This window comes from Panicum virgatum, chromosome 5N (genome assembly GCF_016808335.1).
Source record: "Panicum virgatum strain AP13 chromosome 5N, P.virgatum_v5, whole genome shotgun sequence".
In the NCBI taxonomy this organism is placed as follows: domain Eukaryota; kingdom Viridiplantae; phylum Streptophyta; class Magnoliopsida; order Poales; family Poaceae; genus Panicum; species Panicum virgatum.
In genome coordinates, this window is record NC_053149.1 from 6823430 (window position 1) to 6835968 (window position 12539).

The window sequence follows — 12539 nt, forward strand, 5'->3', positions numbered from 1 at the left end:
ATTCATCTGGGAACACATCTGCGAACTCCCGAACTACTGGCACCTCTTCTGGGGATTCTGCTTGGATGTAGTTCACCATGGAGTCTGACAGGCTAGGCTGGATTTGGCATGTGACTGTTAACCCTTGGCGGTTGGTGTCTGTCACTGCTCTCTCAGCACAGGCTATGTTTCTGCGGTGCTTGGTGAGCCAGTCCATACCGAGTATGACATCTATCCCTTTGGAAGTAAGGACTACTAAGTCGGCAAGGAATACTACCCCACTTAGGTTTATAGGGATATCTAAGACACCTAAGTGGCAAGGTATATGACCTCCAGGGGAACGGGTTATTAGTGGCCTCTTAAGGGCTATAGTAGGTATATCATGCTTTTCCACAAAGTGAGAGGAGATAAAGGAATGCGATGCTCCAGAATCAAAAAGCACTGAGGCTAGAGCTGATTGGACCAGAAACTCACCGAGAATCACTCCTGGTGCATCCTCTGCTTCTTCAGCATTCACATGATTCACTTTTGCCTTGCCGAAGGACTGTTGCTGGCTCTTAGCTGGTGTTGCATGGTTGGCTCCAGTCGGCTGCTTTGGTCCTTGAACAGAGTTGGAGAAAATAGAAGGGGCGGGCTGATTGAGATACGGACAGTTGGCCTTGTAGTGTCCGGCTTCGCGGCAGTGGAAACAGGTCTTCACATTGGTTACTTGACTTCTGCCAGTCTGTTGGGTGTGGAAGGTACTCTGGGTCTTCATAACAGGAGCTGACTGAGTGGGCTTCTGGAAAGAACCGGGCTGCGCTTTGAATGAAAAGGCACCCTGGCTCCTTGGGCCTGAGTGAGCCGGATACTGGGTCCTTTGGAACTTCTCCAACTGCTGGGGCTTCTTGCTTTCAAACCGACGTTTGCGCTCACTGAGTTCTGCCTTCCTGTTTCTCTCAGTGGTGATGGCCCTGTTGACCATAGCTTTAAAGTCACTGTGGGTGGTGACTTCAACCAAGGTCCTGATTTCAGGGTTAAGCCCACCAAGAAAAGCTTCTTGCTTCTTCTCGTCATCATTGATATCCTCTGGTGCATAACGAGACAATTCTGTGAACTTATGAAGATACTCTGTCACAGTCATACCACCTTGACGAAGCTTTCTGAACTCATCCCTCTTGAGCTTCATAACAATGCTGGGAATGTGATGTTCTCTGAAGATCTTGACAAAGTCAGCCCATACCATCTCATTAGCGTTTTCATTTATTTCCCGGTAACTCTGCCACCAAGCAAGGGCTGGTCCCTTTAACTGCTGTACTGCGAGCAAAACCTTGTCTCTATCATCTGCATGTACCACTTCAAGCTTCATTTCAATTTCTCGCAACCAATCATCTGCCTCAATAGGGTTATCAGATCCTCCAAACTTAGGTGGCTGCAGGCGGTTGAAATCTGCAATTCTACTGCCATTGCCATTATGTTGCATTGCAAGTCTATTGTTGCCAAGATTGCCTTGAGCTTGAGCTGTGAGAGTGGTCACAAGAACTTGAAGGAGTTGGTTCTGCTGCTGCAGTATGGCTGCCAAGTCAATGGGTGCTGGGGCACGGGGAGGTAGCGGCGGTAGTTGTCCATTTTCTGGTGCTTCTGGGGCTACATTCAGAGGGGCTTGGTTTCTCGGGTTGACCTCGTCACCGTCTTCCCGAGCATGGAGTCCCTGGACTCGGCTCGAGCGACGAGACATCTACGGTCAAGGAGGGCAAGATTAGGTGACTCCCCTAGTATAATGCTGGGGTATATTTGTATATATAAAATATTTTGTACCGCGCAATGCACACAAACAAATCACTCAAGCACCACACAAGCATTCATTCAAACAAGCAGAGATACAAGACACGACGGATTACAATAACGCGGCTCGACTTTTAAGGGTCGGCCGGGACGACTCGACTACTGAACCCTACAACACGGTCTTCGGGGTCACTATTTTCGGGATCTCGGGGAGATGCGGGAGGCGTGGGCGGCACTGATTCACAAATCCTCCTGCGTGGTTGGGATGAGGAACATAGCGGAATTCCCTCTAGGATTGGCAGCTCCACGGCAGTCCTGGGATTGCGTTCCTTGCGCTTGGCACGGTCCACTAGGTAGACACCCCTAAGGAGCTGACTGTGGCGATCTGCCTGCTCCCTAAGGTTCTCTTCGGCCATGATAAGGCGGCTTTCAGCTTCGGCTGCTCGGGCTTCTGCCTGGGCTACGGCCAGTTTAGTCCTACGCCAACGGGACTCCGCTTCCTCAGCACGCTGGATTAAATCTCTCACACGCTGATGCAGTTGGTCGCACAAATCGTCGAGGCTAAGCAAATAGCCAGACATAGCGACAACTGTGGGGTTCTTCTCTGTCCTTGCGGGGCTCTCCAGGTTGCGGATCCTCGTCGCCCAAGCAGGACGGCTACGGTCCAGCGGTGGAAAGTACTTCATGGGAGTGGAACCCAAGTGCCATTCAAACATCTGGCACAGGTACCGCAACGCCTTGCGAGCTGCAAGTTGAATGGTGTCAGGCATACGGGCTCCAGTGGCGGTGACGCTCCAGGGTTGCATCTCCAAGTACTTATCACTGGCACCAATATGGATAGTGACCTCACAACTTTCGGTGCCATGCTCCACGAACTCGCGACCCACGTACTCCGGTCGTTCCGGAATACCAAGTCGCACCGTGGCAGCATAAAGCACCCTGGGGAATCCATCTTCGTTGATGCAGTAGGTGGTGGTCCAGTCATCCGCCATCTGATTTTCAAGGGTAGGGTTAGCATAACAAGGATAAAGTTTAAGGAGTAATATATTTTCAAGGATTGACCATCCTAGGGCTCCTACGGTCATCGTTTACTACCGGTTCGCGTCCTACAGCCAAGCATGGCTCTGATACCACCTGAAGCGCCCCGACCCGAAGATCAAGGTTAAACCATGTATTAACTACCGAATAAAGTCTCCGGCATAATACATGTTACATCAAGTGGAGTCCAGAGTCATACAGAGCTTTATTTAACACGTACATGAGGAGTAAAGTGGCAACACAAAGCTACACAGAACAACCATAGGATAACAACTAGCATAGCGACATGTAGGACTAGCTCTTCATCCATCACGGCTCCACTCGATCAGCTTGGGTGCGGACACGATCTACTCGTAGTCTTCTGGCACAAAGTCAGGATCCTCTGGAGAAAAATCAACAAGGGTGAGTACAAAAGTACTCAGCAAGCTCCACCTCACCCTACGGGAGGGGAAATGACATGCACGACGCATAATAAGCACATTCTACTAATAATGCAGCTAATGGTATGCAACTCTTTCCGACACAACACACAATAGGTAGCTCACTAGTTGTCAGGACCACACCGTAGCCTGTCCATACCGTGGACACGGACCATTCGAATGGATTATACACTCTGCAGAGGTCGTACACTGTACCCACACGCTCGGCTGCCCGAACGGACAACCGACATAGCCGACACCCAGCCGTGGCTCAACCCCGACTAGTCGCCCCCAAACCCTCGGGTCTGGACCAATCCAGGTCTTACCCCAAAACATATCCACCTCGGACGACTACTAGGTTAGCCAGTGGGATTAGGCTAGGGTTTGCCCATACAAACTCATGTGGTCGTACTGAAAGTAAGCTAGGTGAGATGTCAAAACAACTCGGTCCTTATGGTTCACCAGGGCAGCAATCATCCCTCAACATATCAACTCGAGCCTACCACCACGGTAGCACTCACCTGCCAGTCTACCACCACGGTAGCGCCGGCTCCAGCATACCCAGCTGCCCTAGCCTCATCCAAAACCCTTCATATCCTAGTCTCAACTCTGGATATGCATAACTACTCATATGCATGTATGAGCACACTCAATCACTCAAGTACTGGTATATGTAATCGATCCTAGACCCAGGCTACAGCTAAACGTCCTCACATGGATGCAACCGCTCACGTAGGGGTCGATGAAACTTGCCTTCGCTTGCGTACGCGTCGTCGGCGGCGGCTTCCTGCTCGTGGTACGGGTCTTCTGGCTCCTTGGCGGGCTCCTCCTCGGTCACTCCGTGATCTACGGGCGAGAACGGCACAACCGGCAAACAAACACAAGCAAGCAATAAGCTCAAATGGAGATGAAAATAGGAGGAAAAAGAGTTACATGAAAAGGAGTTGATATGAAGGAGATTTTGAGTTTACAGTATTGATTGGTAGAATGATTTGGATTAAGTGCTCACGGCCTGGGGGTGTTTTGGGCCTTTATTAGTGGAGTTAATGGTCGGGGGAGTTGCCTGCCATCTCACCTTGGCGTGGAACAGCTCGAGGAAGAGGATCAATTATTGGAGCTTCGTTTCGTGAGTGAGCTGGGCTCGGGAGGAGTGGTTCAGCTGGTGGAGCGAAGCGGCTCGGTGCGCTTGGGCTGGTGACGGGGCTTGTCACGGCCTTGCTCCTTTTATAGGCGAGGAGAGCAGCAGCGGCGTCGCGCAAGGACGGCGACGGCGTGGGCTGCGGTAGCTCGCCGTCAACGCGAACAGTGGCAGCACTGAAGGCGCGAGCGCCGAGGCGGCAAAGCCGGCGAGGGCGCTGCAGCGGCGTGGGCGAGGTGGGGACGTGGGGGTGGGCGGCACGGCATGGTGCCGGCGGCAGTGCGCGGTCCCGTCGTGGGGCCGGCGTGTCGCGCGTGCGCGAGCGAGGGCGAGCGGGTGAGGCGGTTCGGCGGAAAAAAGATCTCGGCCGGCACTGTTCGTGGCGACCCCGATTTTTTTAGCGAGGTGGGTGCTGCCATGACGGGTCTTTTCAAGGTCAATGGTGTGGGTACTCTATGGCTTCCAGGGAATGATGAAGTTATGGCAAAGGAGGTAGGCGCTGTCATGATTGTCTGGGAATTATGGCATGGTACGGTGACTTGAGAGGCTTTTATGGAAAGAGACGAGATGATTTTTGTCGTGGGTGCAAGCATGCGTATGCTGGTTACTGGAGGGAACGAATGTACTAACGCAAGACAAGAGTATAAAATAGTTTACCTAGTAGTTATGTAATACCTCGTATAACGTTAGTATTATTTTACATTACTAGTTTAATTGCAACATAAGTTTTATTTTAGTGATTGAGGCAGCCCTACTAAGTTGAGGACCTACACCAACTCAATTCAGAGTCGGCCAGCTTCTAGTTACTTAGTGTACCGGGTCCTTTTGACGGCAGAGCCGCCTTTTGCTTCCGGGAGGCAGAGCCTACCAACAGATGAAGCTGGCTTCCGGGTGGCAGAGCCAACCTTCGATGAAGCCCAGACCCTTTTGTGATCCCGGGTGGCAGAGCCAACCTTCGATGGATCACAACTTATACACTAAGTACTTAAATTTAACCGGGAGACTAACACTTATAAAGACGCTTACCTTATTGAAGCAACAAAGGAACACACCTAGCACACTCTACCTATGCTCACTTCTACCATGCCCTTGGATGTGTGTGGGATGGAGTGGAGTAGTATGTCATGGCAAGGGGTGGCACCCTCCTTATATAGGCACCCATACCCTCTTGGATGAGTGACACATGTCATACTCTAGGAGGTTCCCTACAAATATCTAATTTTAGAAAATTCTAAATTTTACCATGACAAAAAAATATCCAAACTTCTTGTCTTCTTATGACTCTTGTGGAACATTCTGGAACCTTGTCATGGTGAACAAAATTACGCCATGGTTTATCCTTGTTTTTATAGAACCTTTTAGAAGTTTGCATTATAAATTTCAACACTCCCCCTTAATCATGATGAAAACTGGGATGTTACAACTGCTCGTCATCAGATGAGCCCTCATATTCTTCCATCTCTATTGCGGTTTGATCTTCTGCCTCCATCTCGTCCACAATGCTATGTATCATCTCTCCCTCATCAGCAAGGCCCTGTGGTTCCATGTTTTGGTTCTCTGACTCTTCTGACTCATCTTGCTCAACATAATTGGTCTCTCTTCGAATACTCGGAGTTCCTTGATCTGCACAATATTGGATTTCATTTTCTGTCTTCTCCCGGATTTGAACAAGAATGGCCAGACGCCACCCACGCTCTAGAGCTGCTTGCATGTACTTCTGCTAGTCATGAGTGCTGTGTATTATCATCAATTCCCATAATTCACTTTCTACCTCCCAATTAACAAGAGACTGGACAGTGATCACATGTGTCAACGAATCAACATGGAACCCACGCTGCAGCCACTTACATATGGAACCAAAACTCCTTTCCAGAGGTTTATCTATGCCACTAGATGTGCGCTTAAAGGCAGAAAGATCTACTCCATTTGGCCCATATATAACATTGTATTCACCATAAAATACTTGAAACTGCATCTTGCTCGACATATCTGTATATCACATAATACTTATCGAGTTATACTCTTTACTTCACTAACTTATTCAATAATCCGTAAAAACTAAGTATGAAATTCAACTACAACGTATAAGTATTCATAACTGCATGATGACACTCAAATTCTATACTGCATATGCCAAATTCTATTCTAAATCATAATTAATTTATAAACACGTCTCTAATAGTACTGCAATTGTAATAATAAATGCGTAGAACTAATTTTCTAAACTAATTTACTACTACATAACTACAAACTAAAGTATCATTGAACTCCTACTTAAATGGTTCTACTATAGCACTAATTAAATTAAATTACTCACTCCCACTTAAATTACTCATATTTAAATACGTAGTACTTAAATATAACAATATATAAACTAAATGTACTAACCTGCAGATCACAAGTGCTGAATCCGGCAGGGCTTTGCCGCTTTCCTTCTCCTCACTCCTCTCTTTTTTTCTGGATTTTTGGTGGAATTTTCGGGCTCAAATGAGGAGGGAAGGGGAGGGTTGGAGCTTTGATACCCCGGTCGCCCAAGGGGGGGGGGGCGACAGGCCCCCCTGCCGCGCCCGTGGGCCGGGGCGCGCGCTAGGCCCAGCGGTCGCCCGAGGCGGGGGCGACAGGCCCCTGTCGCCCGTTGGGGGGCGACAGGGCCTTTTTTTTCCCAGGGACCTCATTGCGAATTTGAACAAAAAAAATTACACTTAAGACATGTCGCCCTATGGGGGGCGACCGGGGATATTTTTGAAATATTTCAAAACAGACATATATTTTTGAAATTTTTATTTTTAAAAAATATAAAAAAGAAAAAACCGCCAAGCAAGAGGACAGATGATGATGGGCGTCAGGACGTGCGCTGCTAGAACGGCTCATTAGGGAGGCCTGAACGTGAGGCTACTCTGAACGGCCCATTACCTAGAAAATAATCCAAGATGTTGGGTTGAATTTCATTTTTTGAACTTCACATAAAGTATAAAATACTTTCTAAATAATTTTACGTATATATATTTATAAAAAATCCAATTAATCTAAGAATAAACTGATTAGCCTGTGCTACACGTCGGATTATCTAAACACATAGAGAATTAGTGGCTAGTGTGCCTTCTAGACTGTGGTAACTAAAAAAGGAGTTCAGCAGAATGGTGAAGACCGCGTAAAACAGGTCTCTGTCTTCGTTTGTCAAAAACAAATATCTGGATGCTTCCTGATCAGCTGCTCAAAATCATATCGGTCGTCTTTGCTATCCGTATTCACCGCATTAACTATTATCGGTCTACAAATGGGCGGCCGGATAGCCTCGGCCATTCACTGTACTCTAACTACTCTAAAAATCATCCGTCATGAAAAAGGCCTTGCTAGTTTTCAAAAAAAAAAGGCTTTGCCTATTTCTGTTTGCTATTTCTAAGTAAACCGCCGTCGAAGAAGATTAGCTTGCTCAGCATGAACGCGCAGATGAGCCTGACGGTAATGCCACCTGCAGTTTCGCAGAATTAATCTGCAACACGCGTGGAGCGTAGACGCAGGTTAGACGCAGGCCCTGACGAAAACACAAGTGTTCTAACGACACTGACTAGAATATGATCTTAAGAGCCAAGCACGCCTGACGCAACATCACCTACTCCCATCCTACAGTCGTCCCGATACCGACCGCGATCGAGACCAGCCGGGCACATCTATCAGGACTCGGTGACTCGGTCACCACGGCGAGCATTGGATATCCTAAATTAAAATTTAGCTCTATCACATTGAATATTTAATACTAATTATGTTTATTAAATTTAGATTATTAATAAAATTATTTGCATAACCCTTAGGCTGTTTCACGAGACGAATTTATTAAATCTAATTTATACATAATTAGTTCAAGTGGTGCTAAATAATCATAGATTAGTTAGGTTAATTAATTTTATCTCGTGAATTAGCTCTGAGCTTAGGGAGTTAGAATTTTATATTTAATATTTCTAATTAGTATTGAAGGTAAATTTTAGAAGGAGCTGTCTGAAGATGCCATCAGACAAGAACCTGTTGCAAAAAAACAAAGAAAGAAAAAAAAATGAGAAGAGAAGCGACACTGGTAGCAACAGGCCTGTGCGTGTCAATATAATCGAGGCCGATCGTGCTGAAAAGGTAAGAATTCTACTCCGTACTCCAGTCCTCAACAATGATCACTCGTACCAGCAGCCACCGCAAGCAGCTCCTGCTGCCGCCCTTGCTCGTTCACCTGCTCCTCGCCAGCATCCAGCTCTCCTGCTTCCTCGACGGCACTTTCGGCAACCAAACCGCCATGCCGCCAGCAAAGGCCCCGTGCCGGCCGGACCAGGCCTCGGTTCTGCTCCGGCTGGGACGCTCCTTCCACTCCACCTGCTCCCTCGCGTCGTGGCGCGCCGGCACCGACTGCTGCGGCTGGGAGGGCGTCGCCTGCGCCGCCGCCGACGGCCGCGTGACGGCCCTCGACCTCGGCGGGTGCGGGCTGGAGAGCGCCGGCGGCCTCCACCCCGCGCTCTTCGACCTGACCTCCCTGAGGCACCTGGACCTCTCCGGCAACAGCCTCAACGAGTCCCAGCTCCCGGATGCCGGGTTCGAGCGGCTCACGGAGCTCACCCACCTCAACCTCTCCTACTCCGACTTCATCGGCAAGATACCGGACGGGGTACGGCGGCTCAGCAAACTGGTGTCTCTGGACTTCTCCAACTGGATCTATCTCGTCGAAGGAGACAACGATTATTTCCTGCCTCTTAGCGAAGGGCGGTGGCCCGTCGTGGAGCCGGACATTGGATCACTGGTCGCTAACCTCAGCAGCCTGAAAGAGCTCTACCTAGACACCGTTGACCTGTCCGGCAACGGGGCAGCGTGGTGCAGTGCCATCGCTAACTCCACTCCTCAGCTTCAGGTTCTCAGCCTGCGAAACACCAAGCTCAATGCTCCAATCTGTGGATCACTGTCTCTCATCCACTCACTGACCAATATCAACCTGAAGTATAACAGATTACATGGCCAGATTCCAGAGTCCTTTGCTGACCTACCTTCCCTCAGTGTTCTTAGACTTGGCTATAATCTGCTCGAAGGGCCGTTCCCGTCAAGGATCTTCCAGAACAAAAACTTGACAGTGGTTGATATCAGTTACAATCTCAAAGTGTCCGGCGTGCTGCCCAATTTCTCATCGGGTAGTATTCTGACGGAGCTTGTTTGCAGCAACACGAACTTCTCTGGTCTGATTCCGAGTTCCATAAGTAATCTCAAATCCTTGAAGAAATTAGGTGTTGCAGCAGCTGACTTTCACCAAGAGCTTCCCTCCTCACTAGGTGAGCTCAGATCCTTGACATCATTACAAGTTACTGGGGCTGGTATAGTGGGAGAAATGCCATCTTGGGTCGCAAATTTAACTTCTTTGGAAGTTCTGCAGTTCTCGAACTGTGGCTTGTCTGGTCAAGTACCTTCCTTCATAGGCAACCTCAAGAAACTAAGTACATTGAAATTGTATGCATGCAATTTTTCTGGGCAAGTACCTCCGCATCTGTTTAATCTGACTAGTTTGGGAGTCATAAATTTTCATTCCAACAGTTTCATTGGTACCATTGAACTCAGCTCATTCTTTGAATTGCCTAATCTATTTGTGTTGAATCTGTCAAACAACAAGCTTTCGATAGTGGACGACAAATATGATTCTTCATGGGAGTCCATCGACAATTTTGATACTCTGTGTCTAGCATCTTGTAACATATCCAAGCTCCCTGATACCTTGAGGCACATGCACTCCATTGAAGTTCTTGACATTTCAAACAATCACATCCATGGCACTGTACCTCAGTGGGCATGGGATAATTGGATTGACTCGATCATCCTGATGAACTTATCACACAACCAATTTAGTAGTAATATAAGATATAGCTCTGTCATCTCAGCTAATATGTTTGTTATTGATATCAGTTATAACCTATTTGAAGGACCTATACCAATACCAGGGCCGCAGACCCAACTATTTGATTGCTCAAACAACCAATTCTCATCCATGCCAATCAATTTTGGTTCTCAGTTAAGCAGTATTTCCCTTCTCATGGCTTCTGGAAACAAATTGTCTGGAGAAATTCCGCCATCAATTTGTGAAGCGACAAGCCTTATGCTCCTTGATCTATCCAATAATGATTTGATTGGCTCCATCCCTTCTTGTTTAATGGAGGGTATGAGTCACTTGAATGTATTAAATTTGAGAGGAAATCAACTTCATGGAAGATTACCAAATAGCATAAAGCAAGATTGTGCATTTGGGGCATTGGATTTTAGCGATAATCAGATTGAAGGACAGCTACCCAGATCTCTAGTTGCTTGCAAAGACTTGGAGGTTTTTGATATTGGGAATAATCTTATTGATGATACATTCCCATGCTGGATGAATGCGCTTCCTAAACTTCAGGTCCTTGTTCTCAAATCCAACCAATTTGTCGGGAATGTGGGACCTTCTGATTCTGCAGATAAAAATAGTTGTGAGTTCATAAATCTTCGAATTTTTGACTTGGCTTCAAACAATTTCTCGGGATTATTGCATAATGAATGGTTCAGAACAATGAGGTCCATGATGACTAAAGCTGACAATGAGAGGTTGGTCATGGAAAATCAATATGATCTACTTGGTCAAACATACCAGTTCACCACAGCAATCACATACAAAGGATCTGACGTCACTTTTTCTAAAATATTGAGAACCATTGTGGTCATTGATGTTTCAGATAATGCATTCTATGGTGCCATTCCCCAATCAATTGGGGACCTTGTCCTACTCAGCGCACTAAACATGTCACATAATGTCCTCACCGGACTGATCCCATCTCAACTTGGCACTCTAAATCAAATCGAGTCACTCGATCTCTCTTCAAATGGTCTTTCGGGAGAGATTCCACAGAAGTTGGCGTCACTTGACTTCCTTTCAATATTGTATCTGTCCTACAACAAGTTGGAGGGGAGAATACCCCAATCTCCCCACTTCTTGACATTCTCTAATCTCTCATTTTTAGGGAACACTGGTCTCTGTGGACTCCAAGTATCCAAAGGGTGCGATAGCAGGAGACCAGACATTGTGCTACATCAGTCGAAGAAGACATCAATTGATATTGTACTGTTCCTTTTTGCTGGTCTGGGATTTGGTGTTGGGTTTGCAGTTTCAGTTATCCTAACATGTGGAATCTCATGGAGCTGGTCGTTAACTTCCCAAGGCACTGCAATGGGGTACCTAAACAATGTTCTGACTTCGATCTGTCCAGCTGATTCACCAAACCATCAACAGTTTCTCAGAAGAGACCTTTCTGTAACTGAGCCTAGATCACCTGGTTGGCGTGAGAGGTGTGATCATGCATCCAAACCTAGTCTTGAGTCCTCTTCAACTCAAATCTGTGTGCCTGTTTCTTCTTCTTAATAAAAGACCACTCAGTTCATCTTATGTTAGATCTCTTTTTTTTTTGAGTTTTCAGTGAATGAATGGAACATCTTTTCTTTAGCTACGTGACTGATCTTTTTTTTAACAGGGAAAACATCCGTTGCAGCATAATTTGATTTGAGAGGTGGAGATGATTACCATGGCCCGTGGGCTGTGAGTCTGGGCCCAAGATTAGTTTCGGCAAAACAACTCCCCTCTGGTCTGGGCCGAAAAGCCGAATTGCCTCCCGTGCAGCAGCAGCAGCAAATCACGCCCCCCTAAAAAAAACAACGACACGCACACCTGCTGTGCCTGCGACGTGATCCGTGACGGCCTGACGGGTTTTTTCTCGTGTTGTGCACGGCAAGGGCCGCGACACGTGCGTCAGCTATCGCTCGGTTCGAGTGTGATGGGAACATGATCGCTGTTGGACTATAGGTTAGGCCGGGCAGTACCGCAGTAAGACCTCCGATCCGAGCTGTAGACATTCACATGTATACACCTACTGAAAACAAATAAAAGGTCACCACCAAGCCGGCTGCCACTGTTCTAAATATGATCCAAGACTGCTCGGTAATGTACTAAACAATTAATCTCTTGACCGAGAGACAGAGCACACACCGCATGCTTGCATCCAATCCTCCATCACATTCGACACGCACTGTTAAAAACCTGGCAGAAAATTTTATTTTTAAAAAAGGCTTGAGGTGCATATAAGAATCACCTAACAATACGGTAAAACCGTACAAGTACGCTGCGAATATCTGTACTGTCGTGAGACTCAGAGGGATGCTGT

General features: G+C 47.3%; 1 protein-coding gene across 2 annotated transcripts; it reads left to right on the top strand.

Annotated features, from left to right (window-relative positions):
• The first annotated feature begins 8458 nt into the window (after positions 1-8458).
• Positions 8459-12354, top strand: LOC120674410 (receptor-like protein 34). 2 transcript variants are annotated; one of them, XM_039955598.1, is made up of 2 exons: positions 8459-9638; positions 11853-12354. In XM_039955598.1, the coding sequence occupies exons 1-2, from the start codon at positions 8498-8500 to the stop codon at positions 11873-11875; spliced, it is 1164 nt and encodes a 387-aa protein (XP_039811532.1). In that variant the 5' UTR covers positions 8459-8497; the 3' UTR covers positions 11876-12354. The 2 variants fall into 2 exon arrangements, with proteins under 2 accessions (XP_039811532.1, XP_039811531.1); XM_039955597.1 differs by lacking the exon at positions 11853-12354 and adding an exon at positions 10264-10635.
• Positions 12355-12539: the final 185 nt, after the last annotated feature.

Coding starts and splice junctions, on each gene's coding strand:
- LOC120674410 (XM_039955597.1), top strand. CDS start 8,498: ATGATCACTCGTACCAGCAGCCACCGCAAGCAGCTCCTGCTGCCGCCC. Junction 9,639..10,263: donor AGAGCTTCCCTCCTCACTAG/GTGAGCTCAGAT, acceptor TATTGATATCAG/TTATAACCTATTTGAAGGAC.